The sequence below is a fragment of the Sciurus carolinensis genome, chromosome 5 (assembly GCF_902686445.1).
Source record: "Sciurus carolinensis chromosome 5, mSciCar1.2, whole genome shotgun sequence".
NCBI lineage: Eukaryota > Metazoa > Chordata > Mammalia > Rodentia > Sciuridae > Sciurus > Sciurus carolinensis.
Genome location: NC_062217.1, coordinates 11,298,417 through 11,315,283, shown reverse-complemented (window position 1 = coordinate 11,315,283; position 16,867 = coordinate 11,298,417). Strand labels below are relative to the sequence as shown.

The following is a 16,867-nucleotide window of genomic DNA, read 5'->3' as shown; positions in this document are numbered from 1 at the left end:
CTGTCCTCCAGCGATTGGCAGAGTGAACACCACATTCGAGCTGCACAGTGGGACCGAGATTTTGGAAATGGCACGGGTGGGATTGGAGGGAGCCCCGTGATTGGCAGCAGACTCGGCTGCCCGATTGGCTCCCGTTCAGGCCCTAGGCCCAGCGGGGAACCGCCCCTGTGCTGGCGACCGCCTGCGCTTTCACTTCGCGCCCCCTCCTCCCTTGGAGCCCTCTATCCCCGCCTCCCCGGGGATGCCCAAGTTGCACTTGCAAAAAGTTTGTGCTTGGCCTGCGCGCGCAGCGCTTTGCGCTCTGTTGACACGCCTATCGGAGAGCGTGCGCACGCTGTTAGAGTACACCGGGTGTCAGGGGACTAGAGACCCCCAAGGGACAAAGGGCGGGGCGGGAACCCCTAACTTCAAAAACCTACGCCTCACTGCTCGCAGATTCCCTCCCAGCACCCACTTTCTACCTCCTCCTACGCTGGAAGATGCCTGAGCTGCTTTCTGGAGGAGAGTGAACATCCGGTCTTCATACCTGTAGTGGTGATGGCAGAAAGGTTTGGCCACCCAACCTGCCCAGCTCTCACGTAGGGAGCAGGCAGGGGACAGAACGAGGAAGGTTATTAAAGCCTATTGGTTGCGAAACAACTGGAGTGATTTGGCTTCGCAAAACACCAGGTGAAGTCAAAATAAATCTCTTCCCAAAGGAACGGTTTTATTTCTGCTTTTCAGCTCATGGAGTCCCTTTCAACATGGTTCAAAGGAGTTGGCTCAAAGTGTAATCTCACTACTCATCGGTTCTAGATCTGCCACTTCCAATTAGATCTACCGGAGGGGCGGGGCGGCGTGGATATCGGGCAGCAATGCTAACTTTTGCCTTTCGGAAATACAGAGACAGGGCAGGCCAAAGCGCATCTCTCCAGAGCGAAGCCGCGCTGAGCAATGTCCTTTAAGCAGAATTTCTCTTTCTTGCCCAGAACGCACTTCACGTGTGTGCCTCAGTTTCTTTTAAAGGACCACAATTAGAATAAATACAATAAAATTTATTTTAAAATTAATACATTAGCTATTTGTTTACTAATAGAATATCATCTCACCTTATCATTTTCAAGTAAACTGAGATCTCTTACTTGAAAACCATAAAAGCTGGACCTCATTGTGGTTCTTGGTGATCCCCATCCCTTTCCAGTGATTTGCTACCAAATCAGTTTTTAAAAAGTAAAGTTAAGTCCCTGTATCACTTTGGGAGTGGGGTGGAACTCCAAAATAGGTTTTACTGCCCCAAATTGTCATTTCAGAATTTTAAAAAGAAATATTTTTTAATGTTAGTCCAAAATGCTCGAAAACTAGCGTCGATGTTTTTAAATTTAAAATTTTGCTTTCCTCCATAAAATTATTTGTTACAAGGTGATAATAAATAGAATGTGATCCCCCTCCCCTTTGGGGATACAATAAAACATATTCCCAGCTTAATTCGTTTACAGTTCAAGTAAAAGTAGACCACACAAAGCCATCCTCAGGAAATGGTCCTGAGAAGAAATAAGAAATATTTTCAAAAGAGTTGATTCCATAGCACCATTGACATGGGTGTGAACAATGCTAAGTGAGAGGTTCCCTATGAGCCTTGGGAATGTCATTTCTCTTGTAAAACTGACAAGCAAACAAAGACAATAATACTATCAAATTTCAAATGAGCTTTTTTAAAGCTTCAATGAAGTTCAAATATAGGGAAATTAAAAAGGCATGAATGAAACACAATGAAAATTTTAATAAGCAGCAGTGACAAAATTCCCAAAATTTGAAGAAAACATGCCCTTCCACAATTTTGTTCCAAAATCTTAAAACATCTGAAGCCAACCATGGGAAGGTGGATTGAGAACTGTGCCATCTCTATGGATGGTTTATAAAGGAAGCATCTTATTGAGAATTATCACCACTCTCTTTTCTCTCAAAATATTTCAAGTGAGTTTCCTTTATGTGAATTTCTTGGCAGTGAACATCCATATTTGCAATAATGGCAGCTTTGAGTTCCATCCTGCAGGTTATAAGTAAAAACAAAACCAAACCAAAAAAAGGAATGAATAAAGAAAGAAGAAAATAAATACAACCTAGCCTATAATATGGACTGTTGAGCATTTTTATTGTGCAATAAAATGGGTACCTCCACCCCCTTCAAAATAGCTTTTCGTCAAAATTATAACTGCTTTGTTTTATTGAATTGCTGAAATTTAATGGTTTAATGGGTGGAGGCATGAAGGAAAGGCTGTAAAAATGTGAATAATGCTGCAGCAGAGCCGTGCGGAATCTGGAACCCGCCTCCTTGTACAACTCTTGTTAAACACAGCGTGATATGTATCTGTCATCGATTTAATATGTCTTAATTCAAATATAGCTCCCTGATCAATTTCTTTTTATGGAAGCCTTAAAAAAGAAAAGACTTTCTTAGGAAATAACAGAGATTTGGGTAGCAACTGGAAAAAGGGATATTTACAAAGTGACTTTAATGAATATTTGCAAATTTATGACCAAACCCAGACCCTAAAAAGATAATTGACTCAGGTAAATCGACTTGAGATGCTAATTCTTAAGAGAAAGGACTGGGAGCAAAATTTCAATCAACACCAATAAGGCGCCAATAAACCTCCTGCCAATTAAACCTGAGAATAGGCCTAGCTAGATGGTCATCAGGAAGGCTCGCAGTGGATTTCCGGGATTGCCTTTCTTTATAAAAGAGCTTTTTATTTTGTAGACGCGCTTTTTTGTTATTGTGATGACCTGCCTGACCCCAGGTGCGCTGTTTCTTTTTCAAGCTATTTGGGAGCCAAATCAAACCCCTTTAAATTCCGAGTTTCTAAGGGCCCAATAACTGTGTCGCTCTTCCTAAATAAACACCAACAATTTCCGGGCGTTGAAGAAAATAATGTATTAATTTTAAAAGCAGGGGGCTATGGAGGTAGTTATGCCAATTCTCCTTCCGTGAATTTAGCCCCATATTCCCACGGTGGTGCTGGTCCTCAGGGCCAATCCCCAAAACGTTATGTCCTTGTCTGCTCTTTTTGCAGCAAAGGTGCCTGTGTGGAGGCAGCAATGTGGCAAGTCATTGAAATGCCCTTTTGGGGACCTTTTAGGGCCGTCGATTTCCAGGCCTCTCGGTCGCACCCCGAACCCCAACCTCCTTCAGGTCCTGAACAAAGGCATTCAGAGTCTGGGGAGGTGAGAGGCACGGTAAATGCCTAGCTGGCGGGAACCGGACCGCCAAGCCGCTCAGCTGCCTGTAGAGGCCACTGAACCGGGTCTCTAGGGATGCTCACGCTGGCGCTTGCGGCTTCCCGCTGCGTGGAGTGAGGAATGCGGCTCCCTGGCTCCCCCGTGCCCTCCGTTCCTCACTGAACACTGCCAAGTTTTCTGCAATGGGTGTGGGCAATTAATAAACTCTAGGGAAGTGAATTGGACATTTCCTGGCTTTTGAGCCTTTGATTGTTTCTGCAGGCTAGGGAAGAGGGGCACTTGAGGGCTGTGGGGTGAACAAGAAAGAAACTGGGGGAACCCACCAAGCCACCTTTTATTGCCCCTGCAATTGCTTTACGACTCGCCGATCACGCGTGGTTTCTAAGAAAACGACCTCGTCGCAGAAGGGCTGGATGCCGGGCGGATTTGGAGAGTCTAGGGGCTTTTGGGCCGCGTGGGAGGCGGGTTCAAGGGCGAACCGGGCGCCACGGGTTACTGGAGAAATCGAAGGACCTTTGAAACCAGCCCAAGAGTGCCCCTGGGCGCTTAGCGGACGGGGTGTCGGGTATGAGGGGTTAGCAAGCAGAGAGCAGGAAGGTGGTGAAGGTTCACTCAGAACTCCACAAACCAAGGCCAGATGCGCAGAGGAGAAGGCAAAGCTGCGTGTAGTAGAGCTTTATCAGGGCCGGAAGTGATGGGAATTTTGGATGCAAGGACTTCACCCAAATCAGGTTCGCCAGGCTTCTAGGCTCAAGGTCCAGGGCCACCTCTCCTGGCCCTACCCGCACCGGGTAGGAACTACATCCTCTACCCTCCCACCGTCACCTCGCGTGGGGGGTTGCTGTGAGGGCCTTATTGCTCCTAACTGTGCCCCAATTCACAGCCCTCTGAACGGTTCTAAGAGGGTCGCCTCTTTTCTGCCTTCCTGAGCTCCCGCAGAATCTTCAGGCTCCTATGGGTAGGTGAGGGGCTAAGCGTATACAAACATGTGCTTCGTGGTAAAGTTTATGATCCCTGTCACATGTGCATGAACACAATGAAAATAAGGTAGAAGTCATGGCTGTGTGACGAGTGACTGAGAGGTTGGATTCTGTGGGGTTTTGTTTTGTTTTAGTTTCAGTGTGGATAGTCAAGAATTAGACCTTCTCTTTATGGTTAAAATCTATTGAAAAATTATCCCTCTACTTCCCCTACCAAATAAGTTGTATAAAATCGACCTTTCCTCAAATACTCCCATTTGGCTATCAATCTTTCTAAAAATTACAGATAGTGGTTTTTGGAGAAAGACCTTTGACTTTGGCCTACATTTGACCATCAGGTTTGGTAATATCTTGGGAAACACTCCTGTGTTCTAAAATAAGCTCAGAAAGTGAAAACAAGAAATAAAACTCCTTACATGTTCACAATTCATACAACCACCTAATAATCATACTGGCCCCAAGATTTGCTTCTCCCCCACTTCATCTCTTGTCCTTTAGGATGTTTTTGGATGCAAGATAAAGAAGGAGCAAGCAGAGGTTATGTAGTTTTTTAAAATCTCAAATTTGTGGGGTGGTTACCCCCACTCAACACCCTTTCAGTATCTATGCTTCAATATTTGAAGAAGCTGTTAAGATAAATCAAATAGTGACACGTTGATGGATTTACTTGTGTAAGCAATATGGTTGACATATGGCATTGTTATTTATGAATGACAGCATAAATTGTATTACAAAGTCTATTGCAATAATACTGCAGTTTATTGGAAAGCTGCTTGCCTGTCATCTGTATTCAACCTCCCTGGATGTGGTTCGCCTGGGAGCCCAAAGGATAACGGTCCTCAGGATAATTAAACATGTTCATGTAAGCTAATGCCTCCTGGTTTTTGTTTGTTTGTTTTTGTTTTGTTGCAGCAGTGGAAACATTCCCATCAGGAAAGAGGAGATGAAGTAAGAATAATTAGTTCCCTTCCTTTCACAAAACCACAGCCACTGTCACCAACCCAGGGGTAAAGGCAGGTATGGCTGGTCCCTTGTCCTTTTTGACAAATACACAAATAGGCACACCCCTATCACTAAAATGCTGGTGAGTATATATTTTTATAGATTTTAAATACTCCCAGTTAGAAAACAGTAAGTTTAACTGTAGGTGGAAAAGAAGTTCTTTTAGCAGACTGGAGAGGGCCTTATGCTGTGACACAGCCTCTCACCTTTACCCTTCCCTTCTTAAAAATGGTATTTAAAAGTTACAACATTGACTGAGATTTTCACAATTTCCCTTTTTTTTTACATTACACTCTTCTAAAGTTCTGACAAAGAACATTTGTTCTATGTGGATTTTGCAGAGGTGGCTCCCCTACCACACATGTGGTCCTTTCATGGGTCAGGGGTCACCCAGCCCAGGAGTGGCTGAGACAGCTGAATCAAAGGTGACCTGCAACTTAATATCCTGTTGATGATCTTGTTGAATTTATGAGTCTGTGATGTAAATGATGCTGCTAGAATCCTGCAAAATTCTTTTTTATCCAGGTTCTACAGTGTATTACACATTTGTTTCTTCCATCTCTTTGCTCCTCCCCCACCTCTCCTTTCCTTAAAGAAAACATCAAAAGTTTCAGTAATAAAAATAGCTTTCCAATTTAACAATTGGCTTTGTGTACTTGTTTTTAGCTTCTTCTGACCAACAATGTATATGTGAGATTGAGAGAGAGAGAGAGAAAGAGAGAGAGGTACATGCACTGTATATCTGTATAGTACACAAAATGCACATCATACTGCAAAAGAACTCAACACTGTTCACAGAGGCTCAGAAACCAAAAGGAAGTTCTCGGTTGATAAGCGTTGGGGTGTGCGGTGGGATTTTGTAAGTTTTGAATATACCAGGGATTCTAACCCTAATCCTCTCCTTGCCGGGAAATAAACGCCCGACCGCACTCCCAGATTCCCCGGATCTTTACCAGCCCTAAGCTCAGGTTTTGCCTGATTCAGGCTCCTTCAGGATTTCGAAAGAACAATTTTGGGAAACTTACAACGAGGGGACGTGGAAATAGTTGTGGGTGCCTCCAGTCTGACAACGCTGCAAAAGGGCCCTTCCAGAAACCTGTTGAAAAATTGAATTCATGCACACGGTGTATAAGCTTGACTTTTTTTTTTTTTTTTTCCTTTCCTTTCCTTTTCTTCCCCCCTCCCTTTTTTTCCTGCTAAGGAACACAGGTTCACTTTTGAGGCAATAACTCTGAAAGCCTTTGCAGTTTTTTTCCTTCTTGCTCTCTGTCGCTTTTCCCTCTACTTCCTTTAAAAAAAATTACTGTCATTGAAGGAAAGGGGTTTTGCGGTTTGCAGAGAAATAAAGCACTTCTGAGAGGGGATGGAGACGTGACTTTGAACTTGGCTCAGCTCCTCTGTGTCCTGCAGAGAAAGGAGAACTGGAGCAGGGAAAGAATAGCCAGGAGGGCCCAGCCCGCGGGGTCTCCGGCGGGAATTAAGGCGTCTGCCCCACAGTCCGGCAGCGCGCGGCCCCCGGAACCTAGCGCGAGTAAGCGCCCAGCCGCGCCATCCCGAAACGCGGGCGCAGCAAAAGAGGAATCAAAGCGAAAAGAGAGAATGGGTCAAAGAGGAGAGGGAGGGAGGAGTGGGGAGGGGTGAGAACGTGGTAAAGGAAGAAAACTTGGAAGTCTGATGCCTTGAAAGAAGGAAAGGAAGTGAGTTCTTTGGATATGCAAGACTGCTTTCTCACAATCTCTAGGAAGAAAAAAAAATTTTTTTTTTGGCAATATGTTTGGAATAAGCCGTTCCAGGTACTCTCCTTTCATCTCCCGCATATAAATTCATCAATTTATACAGTCAACAAACGTGAAAGACAGCATTGGGCAATTTTTAAAGGCAAGGCAGCCGTTCTGCCTGGAGATACTCATTCTCTATTTTCCTCCCCCTCCTCCTCCCCTCTGTGGGGGCCAGCTTGGCAATTGCCCTCTGCCCCTTTTAGACAAGACACAGGGGAAGAAGAGTGCCTCCAGCTTCCAAACTCCTATGCTTTAGAAAACATGTCCCAGTCTCCCTCCGTTTTGCCCCCCTCCCCCATGGCAGGGAAGAGGGGAGGACAGGAGGGCACAGGGCCCTTTATGGAAGGGGCTACAGCCAGTTTCAACACAGTGAGACCCCTTTCAGCTGGAGGCTGTCTGAGCCCGCACAAGAAAGCCCGGCTTATGCTAGCAATAGTGAGAAGATTCTTCCCGCGTTTCGGCTGATTTCCTTTTAAGATAAAAATTTGAAGTGGATGGTGATTATTTTCGTACTTGAATTTTATTTCAACTCCCAGCGATTTGTGAATAAAAGCAGTTTTCCAGGTCAGTCAGGCAAAAAAAAAGGCGCTGGTCTTAGACTGTCCCTTCACACCTCTGCAGCCTGGGGATCCGCAGTTCCCTCTCTGGTTACCTCGAGAGCACGAGCTTCGGGCGGAGGGACAGGAAATGTCCTCAGCGGCTCAGGGTGCAGCCAGGAGCCTCAGGGTCGAGGGGGCTGGCCGGGGGCCGCACGGGAAGCAGCTTCGTGGCCAGCTCATCACTCCCGGAGAAGTGATATTTACCTATGGAAAGGTTAAGCCCTACGAGTCTGACGATTTCTTTTCCCCAGGCCCTGAGCCTGACCCTCAGCCAAACTCTGGCCTGAGCCTTGCTTGGCTGCTGGCGTCCCACACGTTTCAATTCCTCGTGGCAGCAGACTCGACTACTGGGCATCTACCCCGAGGGTGACACGGTCTTTAAATGACTTCCAAACAACCCCCACCCTCGTGGGGGGGCACTGCCCAATGTTTACTGCTGTAATCGGAGCAGGAGGCGAGCGGCGGGGGGAACTAAGTGCGCCCAGGGGTGGGTGGGGACCACCGCCCGGTGTGGGGGCGGTGTCTGGGTGAGAGTCCAGAGAATTGAAGAGACCGGTAAGTTTGACTATCTATGCCCGCCGTCCTTTACCTGTTTTCAATACCACAAAGTAGGTTCAGCAAGGGAGGGGAAGGAATAGGGAGAATGCCAAACCCCGCAAGAGACAGGCCCCCGGGCTGCTCCCTGCCGCGCGCTCCGGGACGGGCTATCGCCTGAAATGTTCCACCGCGCACGGCCTCCGGAGTGACTACCCAGTGGCTAGCCACGTCTCGGGCAGCACCGAATGCCCGGGCCCGCAGTCCTTGGGGTCTTAAAGTTGCTGGGAGTGGCTCTGATCCCCGGGGAGTCGATGGCCTCTCTGGGTACCGTCCGGCTTCTGGCCAGCGACTAGCCCAGGGCGACGTGACCCCACGGCCTGGGCTCTCCCAACGCTTGCTGCTCTACTCCCAGGGGCGCCGCTGTCCGCCCGGCGGAGGAGCCGCAGCACCAAGCGAGCGGGCGAAACGCCTCAGGCTGGCAGGCCCGGCCCGCGGGCACATTCGGCAGATGCCTGGGCGGCGAGGAGCTCCTGGGGCGCCGGGGAGGCGGGGCTGGGCGGCCTAGGGGCGGGAGCGGCGGATTGACGAGGCCACAGCGACCAATAGCAGCGCCAGGAGGGCGGGCGGGGCGGGAGCCGCCGTTAAAGGGGCGGTGTGACCGAGAGGCCCGGCCTGGAGCGGGAGGGAGAGAAGCCGGGGCGGGAGACTAAGGGACGCGGGGGAGGGGAAAGGAAAAGGAGGAGACAAAAAAATAAGAAATAAAAAATAAAAGGCTGCAGCTGCGCCGGTAGCGCCCACCGAAATAAACAGGCGGTGGCGAATGCAGCCCATTGCAGCCGAGAGGGGGAAGCCGCTTTGGCCTTCTCTCACTTGCTGGGGCCTGGGACTCCGTTCTGTCCTCGCCGGTGCGGCCATCGGCTCCCGGTCCAGCACCCAGGGCCGACCTGCCTGAGGAAGGGGGCGAGCGAGAGATCACTTTTTTATTGTTGTTATTGTTTTTCCGCCCAGCCCCCCCTTCTCCCCTCCCCCTCCTTGCCTACTCCCCTCCCACAGCCTCCTTCCCCCCCACCCCGCCTCCTCCTCCGGCACAACTTAAAGAAAGAGGGAGCGGCGCGGCTGCTTCCTTCATCTGGGGGAATTCGTGGCCACTGCAAGTTTACTACTCGAAGCGCAGCCAATGCCAAGCGCGGAGGACCAGGAGGGCTAAACACCGCAGCCGCGGAGCCGAACAATACCCGCAGCGCGCGGGGCGGCGCGAGCAGGGCCGCGGGGGAGGGAACCGCCGCCAGGCCGTGCGGCGGACCCAGAGCCTGGTCTCCGCCAGTGGTCCCCGCGTCCCAGCCGCGCGGTCAGGTGGAGCCGCGGGTGCACTGAGCTCGAGCGCCCAACGCTGAGAGCGAAGCTAGCCTCCGTCCTTTCCTCGCTCGCCTGCCGGGCCTGAGGACGGTCGCCGCCCTCGGGCATCCATTCTGGCCCTGCAGCTGCAGTGATTTCATTCTGTGGGCGCCGCTCCGCGCAGCCGGGCCCGGGGTCTACGGGGCGTGCGAGCGAGTGAGTGTGTTCGTGTGCGCGCGGGTACGCGCAGGGGTGGGGGCCGCGGAGCTGCGCTCGCCCCCCGGTGGCCCCCCTCTCCGCTCTGCTCCCCACACCTCCCTCTCGCTCCCTCCTCCCGCCCGCCCTCCCTTGCCCTGCCCGCCCGCCCCCGCCGCAGCTCCTTTAATACACTTTGGTTCTCCGCCTGGCTTTGGACTCTTCTCCTCCTCCACCACCTCCTCCTCCCGCGCCTCCTCCGCCGCCGCCTCCTCCTCTTCCTCTCCGCGCCTTCGCTCTGTGCCCGGCCGCCCGAGGCAGATCCAGGCGGTGGCGGAGGCGGCAGGCGCAGGATCGCGGCTCCCCAGGCTGAATCCGCCTCTACCACCGCCGCCTGGTCCCGGAGCCCAGCGGCCACCGGACGCACCGCGCGGATCCGGAGAGGGAGCCGAGGCGGCGCGAAAGCGCGGGGCTCGCCGGGGCCGGCAGGGCGGGCGGGCGCACTGGCCATGCTTCTGGACGCGGGGCCGCAGTTCCCGGCCATCGGGGTGGGCAGCTTCGCGCGCCACCATCATCATTCGGCAGCCGCGGCAGCGGCGGCGGCCGCAGAGATGCAAGACCGCGAACTGAGCTTGGCTGCAGCGCAGAATGGCTTCGTTGATTCGGCCGCTGCGCACATGGGAGCCTTCAAGCTCAACCCAGGAGCGCACGAGCTGTCCCCTGGCCAGAGCTCCGCGTTCACGTCGCAGGGCCCCGGCGCCTACCCCGGCTCCGCTGCGGCTGCCGCCGCCGCCGCCGCGCTCGGGCCCCACGCTGCGCATGTTGGCTCTTACTCCGGGCCGCCGTTCAACTCCACCCGGGACTTCCTGTTCCGCAGCCGCGGCTTCGGGGACTCGGCGCCGGGCGGAGGACAGCACGGACTATTCGGGCCGGGCGCGGGTGGCCTTCACCACGCGCACTCGGACGCTCAGGGCCACCTCCTCTTCCCTGGCCTCCCGGAGCAGCATGGGCCGCACGGTTCGCAGAATGTGCTCAACGGGCAGATGCGCCTCGGGCTGCCGGGAGAAGTGTTCGGGCGCTCGGAGCAATACCGCCAGGTGGCCAGCCCGCGGACCGACCCGTACTCGGCGGCGCAGCTCCACAATCAGTATGGCCCCATGAATATGAACATGGGTATGAACATGGCAGCGGCCGCGGCCCACCACCACCACCACCATCACCACCCCGGTGCCTTTTTCCGCTACATGCGGCAGCAGTGCATCAAGCAGGAGCTCATCTGCAAGTGGATCGACCCCGAGCAGCTCAGCAACCCCAAGAAGAGCTGCAACAAAACTTTCAGCACCATGCACGAGCTGGTGACCCACGTCTCGGTGGAGCATGTCGGAGGCCCGGAACAGAGCAACCATGTCTGCTTCTGGGAGGAATGTCCCCGCGAAGGAAAACCCTTCAAGGCTAAATACAAACTGGTCAACCACATCCGTGTCCATACAGGCGAGAAACCCTTTCCCTGCCCTTTCCCGGGCTGCGGCAAGGTCTTCGCGCGCTCCGAGAACCTCAAGATCCACAAAAGGACCCACACAGGTAACCGCGGGCAGGGACAGGGACGAGGTGCGGAGGGGAAACGCAGGGAGAAATGCACAAGCTGAGGTGTGTGTGCGTGCTCGCGCGCGCGGGCACAGGGCGCCAACCGCTAGCCCCGGCCCTGGTATGGGAGATGGGTTTTTTTGGTATGTGAAAGAGCCAGCGGCTTGTTTTTGTTGGACGATGAAAGACTATTATTGGATTGGGTTTTTCCGTGTGCGGAAATTGAATCTTAAATGATCAGCATAACATCAGATGTACGTTTGGGGTGATGGAATTGCTTCGTTTGCTGAGCCCTGGTTAATAATTTGCGTTCTAAATAGAACGCATAAAATAAAACTGCTAACTCGGTGCCCGGGAAGCGAGCCTAGAGAGGATTTTGCCAGCTTGTCTGAATGTGCTTTTCTGCTCCGGATATGTGTCTGTGTTTGAATGGCTTGTGTATTTTCCTACTTTTACTCAGGGTCCAAACGCCCTTCCCGGGACTGTTTCCCATTAAATAAGTCTGGTGAGAGCCGAAACTGTAAAGCATTTCTCATTTTAAAGTGTTTTTTAAAAAGCCCATCTCGGGGTGGGGGGCTTTACGGTGGTTTCGCAGCAGTTTGTGAAAATCTCTAATGGGCACCAGAATGTTTGCGATTCCAAACTTGGACCCACAATCCGGTCAGCGAGAGCCCCAGGCAGCGCGTCCCTACGGGGGATCGCGTGAGAAGAGCGAGCCGCAAAAGAACGCGCCTCCCGCCTCATAGATTATTCATCTATGACCAGGTCTCAGCCAAAATCGTGCCAGACGATTTCCTAAAAGAAAGCCAAATGTTTTAGCAACTTCCCTCGTCAATATTTACTCCGAAGTGGGGATGCGCCAGCGGCCTATTGTTCTCTTTTGGGAAGGGAGGGAGCCGAGGTGCGAGACAAGCTTTTAACAAGGTTTAAAATTTGAGAAATTTATTTGCATGAAATGCTTGCTTTCGAGTCCTGTCTCTGAGCGGATGTCTTTAAAAAACAATTTAGGTGCTAATGGAATTTAACGTTAAACGGTCCCCTTTCCAAGTGGAACGACATTTGAGTCCTCACACCTCTAAATGACTCCAAGCATTTGGAATTCTGGCAACAGGATGCGGGGACCACTAGAAAAATTAAACGGGGAGATTTTGAAAGGTTTTTCCTGACTCCACTCCCCCCCCCCCCCATCTCGGTCCCCTCTGCAATCATTAAAAGGCTGCCTTATCTCTACTATTTACCCCCCCCCCCCCAACTTATTTTTAAAAGACGGGTGAAGCTGGAATTACAGTTAATTCAACATGCAGAATTTTGGATGAAAAATACTGGCTCAGTTACTACCACAGCCTGGCCCCCAAACAACACATAGCTTCTCCAAATGTAATTGCCTACTGGCCCCAGAGAGAAACCGACAGCAGCCCAGCAGCCTGTGTGATTTTGATAATGCCCCAAATATTTTGTCATAATAACAGCTTCTCCATGGCGAGACCAACTTGTTAGAAGCTGCGCATCCAAGAAGCCCTATAGAAAGGCGGGCAGGGCCAGGAGTTACCCCAAACTCGTTAGAAATTTGAAGGGATGGGCGACAGTCTAGAAGAAAGTAAAATATGAAATAAATGATCAGGACTGTCAGATGGGAAAGGGGTTCATTTCATGTTGGTTCTGCCACAGAGGAGATCCAACCTGTTTAAAGAACTTAGACCTTCTGCCCCCAAGTCGCTGCCTTGCCTGCCCCCTAACGCCCCGGGGTCCCGGGACTCTGGGTGTCTCAACCAGCGACAATGTTTGCCGTCCGCAGGGGAGAAGCCTTTCCAGTGTGAGTTTGAGGGCTGCGACCGGCGCTTCGCCAACAGTAGCGACCGGAAGAAGCACATGCATGTCCACACCTCAGATAAGCCCTATCTCTGCAAGATGTGCGACAAGTCCTATACGCACCCCAGTTCCCTGCGGAAGCACATGAAGGTACCACCGCGGTAGCCGGGAGGAGGGCGAGGTCGGCCTGGCGTGCCAGGCTCATTATGGGCCTGGAAAACCGCGGCCAGCCTGGGAAAGTCCCCAGGGGGCCAGGGCGGCGAGGGACATTTCTGGGGTGCTCCCCCTCGGGGGGCCTGGCCTCACAGCAGCTGCACTCACATCCAGTCCCCTCTGGTCCCCCCTCCCGGCTTTTGTCTTGCAGGTCCATGAATCCTCCCCTCAGGGCTCCGAGTCCTCCCCAGCCGCCAGCTCCGGCTACGAGTCGTCCACGCCCCCGGGGCTGGTCTCCCCCAGCGCCGAGCCTCAGAGCAGCTCCAATCTGTCTCCCGCGGCGGCGGCGGCGGCGGCGGCAGCGGCGGCGGCAGCGGCGGCCGCGGTGTCCGCAGTGCACCGGAGCGGAGGCTCGGGCAGTGGCGGCTCGGGAGGCAGCTCCGGCGGCGGCAGCGGCGGGGGCGGCGGCGGGGCGGGCGGCGGGGGCGGCGGCAGCTCTGGTGGGGGCAGTGCGACAGCCGGGGGCCACAGCGGCCTCTCCTCCAACTTCAATGAATGGTACGTGTGAGGCCGGGGCCTCTCTCCCTCTCCCTGTTCCCACCCCGCGCAGCTGCTCTCCCTGCAGCGAGGGCACTTGTGATCTTGTTGAAATTATGAATCTGATTTTTATGATGATGAAAACGATTTTACCAGCAGAAGGATTTTTAAAAGTTTTTTGGTTTTGGTTTTTGTTTTTTTTAAGAAAAAAAAATCTAGGCATGAAAAACAAAAATAACCCTTCCGGAGTCTCTGAAGCTGAAAACATAAAATAAGAAATAAAAAATTCAAAAATAAAAACCCATAAAAATATTGAATCAAACCTCCCTGCCATCATCCTCCATACCCCCTTACCTTCCCTCCCTGTTCTGAGTCTTCAGACAAACTGTACATAGCGGACTCTTTCCTTTCCTTCTCCGAGTGATTTTAACGGCTTCTTGGTGTATAGAAGTTTGTCCATTTGTAAACTCTGGGTTGCGTTCCTTCCTGCCTTCTTCCCTTCCCTCACCTTCCCTTCCCCAAATGATGGGCTTTTTCTTTTCTCTTTTTAGTTTACCTGGTTTCTTTTTAAGTAATGTGGAAGAAAATGGTTTATTTTGTATTGTGGTATTGAATATTGTGTTCCTTTTTATGAGGCAACTTGATTGTAAACTTCATGCAACTATAGACTGGAGGAAAAAAATTGAGCCGTGCCAAAGTCTCCCTTCTGTTTCTTCGACACACCGACCCATAGCACACACCACCACCACCACCAACGCTTGTGAATGTATTTTTCTGTTAGTTGGGTTTACATGTGATGTTTTAGTGCTTTTGCAAGTTCAATTTGTTAGTTCCTGTATGAAAGATTGTGGGGGAAAAATAAACGTTGTGCCGTTAGCTTTTTCCGTAATAACACCCTTCCTTCTGTAAATACCCGTTACCATATTTATCCATTTGTAATTAAATTATGGTATTAACTTGCTACAGAGGAAACAATATTTATAAAGAATGTTTCTTAACTATAAATATGTACAATTGTGGGCATAAACTGTTTCAGATTTTTTATTTGAAGGTTTTAAGTGGTTTGATCATTTCTTGTGATATGTTTTGAGAGTAATGCATACAGAAATATAATAAAATGTGTTGAAACTGCATGAACATACTGGTTTTTTTTTCTAGCAAAGTTTTTAAAGAAAATGAAAAGGAGGCAGCTTGAGGGTTGACACGGGTATGGATCAGGGTGCCAGGTGTTGGGAGCACCATCCTGCATTCTAGGGAGGAAGGTGTATGTATGAAGAGGAAGGAGGCCAAACTGCCCCTTTGGCAGAAAGTCTCAAAATTATTTTCTCCATCCTTTGTTTAGTAGCTAAGAGTGAATTAAATTTTTGGAAATCCCCTGTGAGGAATGGCGGCAGGAACCTTCAGAGTTTCTAATGGCTCCATTATCTGAGGGAATGCCTTTCTTTCTTTCAGCTATTTGGACTGGATTTAAGAGCACTAAACATTTCCTTATTCTTTGTTTTCCCCCATCCCTGCCCCCTTCCTCTCCCTCCCTCTGAAAAGCTGAGGTACAGTTATTTTTAATTGCACGTTTTAAACTGAGCTGAGTACTTTGTTTTTGAACTTGGCCCAATGATTATAGTTTAAAAGGGCCTGTTTCTACCAGAAGGGTTGTTTTTTTTTTTTTTTTTTTTTTCATGAAATTTTAAGCAGAGGGCTTGCTCAAGAAATCCTACTTATCTTAAGCAAAGCTGCTCTGCACCAATAATCAGGATGTTCAAGAGAAAGTGATAGACTACATTTTAATTTTGAGAGACGAGAGAAGCAACAAACCGTTGGCCTCAAACGAAAGGACCTTTGCAAGAATGGACTAAAATAAATAAAATGCAAAGGCTTAAACTGCCAGGTGGAAAGGGAGCTGAAGCACCTTTTTGGAAGGTTCGCAGCCTTATTTCCCCCACCCACCACGAGACTCGATCAGTTTTCAAACAAGATACTCTAAGGAAGAAAGAAAAAATAATTTTAATAACCCAAGGGCATGAATGGGGGAAATTGTTTTTAAGCCCCTGAACCATCAAGACGTCTCCATCTCCCTCTCCCTGGGTGTCCCTGCAGCTCGGAGAAGCCTGAGCAGCCACGGAGCTATCTGCCCAGCCGTGAAAAGACGGGGGCGGCGCGGGCAGCGACACCTCCGTGGGATCGCCCGACGCGACGCAGGGCTGCGCCAGCGGAGGCCGAGAGCGCCGGGGGCTGCGGTGGCAGCCGCTGCTTTCTCCCCCTCCGGCCTTTGGTTGAGCCGCGGGGCCAGGCAGGGCAGGCCCAGGGGGCGTTAGGCAAGAGGAGGACAAGGCTGACCTCCCCGAGGCCATGCTACCTGTTCTTTGAGGAGGGAAGGATTCCAGCTTGGGCTATGTATGCGTGTGTGAGATTCAGGGTGACAAATGCCAGACTCTCCCTCCCCAGCGGCCCTGGGAACTGCCTAAGCGCCAACTTCTGAAGCAATCAACCCTCTATTAAAAACAAATATAACCCCTAATAATATTAAGCAAAATTATTAAAATAATTGGCATGTGTTACTGAACCTTGGGAGAGTTCATTGAACACATTATAAGCTGTGAGGAAAATCGTTTAGGGTTTTCCAAAGCCCCTCACTCCCGGGGGTGGGGGGAGAAGGATCAGATTAAATATTCATCATAAGTTGGGCAAGAATGGAATGGCCTGTGGCACATGTTTTTAACTTTTTGATTTTGGGGAAGGAAGTTGTTGGTTTTGAGACACATCCCAAATCTAAGAAGGACGAAATGGGGTGTGTGGGCAACTTTCACATCAACTCAAGCCTTCGGGCTTTTTCTCTCTTTTGGGGGAAGAAGGAAGAGAAGAGAGATCTCACAGCATTGAGGTGGTTCAATCCCTCTCCAGATCGGAATGTTGGAGAGCTACCCGAGGTCCTTCCGGGTTGAGGGCGCTGATCTTAGTTTTTAGCAGGAAAATAAGACGACAAGGGACAAGGCAAAGAGAATACAGCCTGGAAGTGGTTTCCTAGACCACCCTAAGATGTACCGAGCCGGTGGGAGCAGCTTTCCTGCAAAATGGCTCCCAGTTCCTCCCTCGGCTTTGTCCAAACGAGTCTCCAACCCGAGGATGTGGCCCAGTCTCCGTC

The 16,867-nt window shown here is 50.9% G+C and overlaps 2 protein-coding genes across 3 annotated transcripts; one reads left to right on the top strand and one right to left on the bottom strand.

Moving 5' to 3' along the window:
- Positions 1 to 7,560: 7,560 nt before the first annotated feature.
- LOC124985955 (translation initiation factor IF-2-like) lies at positions 7,561 to 9,784 on the bottom strand. Its single transcript, XM_047554627.1, has 3 exons — positions 9,351 to 9,784; positions 8,986 to 9,063; positions 7,561 to 8,821 (listed from the first exon to the last, which is right to left on the bottom strand). Exons 1-3 carry the CDS (start codon positions 9,577 to 9,579, stop codon positions 8,757 to 8,759), a joined length of 372 nt encoding a protein of 123 aa, XP_047410583.1. The 5' UTR covers positions 9,580 to 9,784; the 3' UTR covers positions 7,561 to 8,756.
- Zic2 (Zic family member 2) lies at positions 8,830 to 14,861 on the top strand. 2 transcript variants are annotated; one of them, XM_047554626.1, is made up of 3 exons: positions 8,830 to 11,226; positions 13,025 to 13,188; positions 13,366 to 13,520. In XM_047554626.1, the coding sequence occupies exons 1-3, from the start codon at positions 10,155 to 10,157 to the stop codon at positions 13,408 to 13,410; spliced, it is 1,281 nt and encodes a 426-aa protein (XP_047410582.1). In that variant the 5' UTR covers positions 8,830 to 10,154; the 3' UTR covers positions 13,411 to 13,520. The 2 variants fall into 2 exon arrangements, with proteins under 2 accessions (XP_047410582.1, XP_047410581.1); XM_047554625.1 differs by having other exon boundaries at positions 8,831 to 11,226; positions 13,403 to 14,861.
- Positions 14,862 to 16,867: the final 2,006 nt, after the last annotated feature.

Excerpts from the sequence above, each read along its gene's own strand:
- LOC124985955 (XM_047554627.1), bottom strand. The coding sequence starts at position 9,579 with ATGCCCGAGGGCGGCGACCGTCCTCAGGCCCGGCAGGCGAGCGAGGAA. Across the intron at positions 9,064-9,350 it reads CGCCGCCCCGCGCGCTGCGG|GCAGGTCGGCCCTGGGTGCT; the intron begins GTATTGTTCGGC and ends CCCCTTCCTCAG. Across the intron at positions 8,822-8,985 it reads GGAGTCCCAGGCCCCAGCAA|TCTCCCGCCCCGGCTTCTCT; the intron begins GTGAGAGAAGGC and ends CGCGTCCCTTAG.
- Zic2 (XM_047554625.1), top strand. The coding sequence starts at position 10,155 with ATGCTTCTGGACGCGGGGCCGCAGTTCCCGGCCATCGGGGTGGGCAGC. Across the intron at positions 11,227-13,024 it reads CCACAAAAGGACCCACACAG|GGGAGAAGCCTTTCCAGTGT; the intron begins GTAACCGCGGGC and ends TGCCGTCCGCAG. Across the intron at positions 13,189-13,402 it reads CCCTGCGGAAGCACATGAAG|GTCCATGAATCCTCCCCTCA; the intron begins GTACCACCGCGG and ends TTTGTCTTGCAG.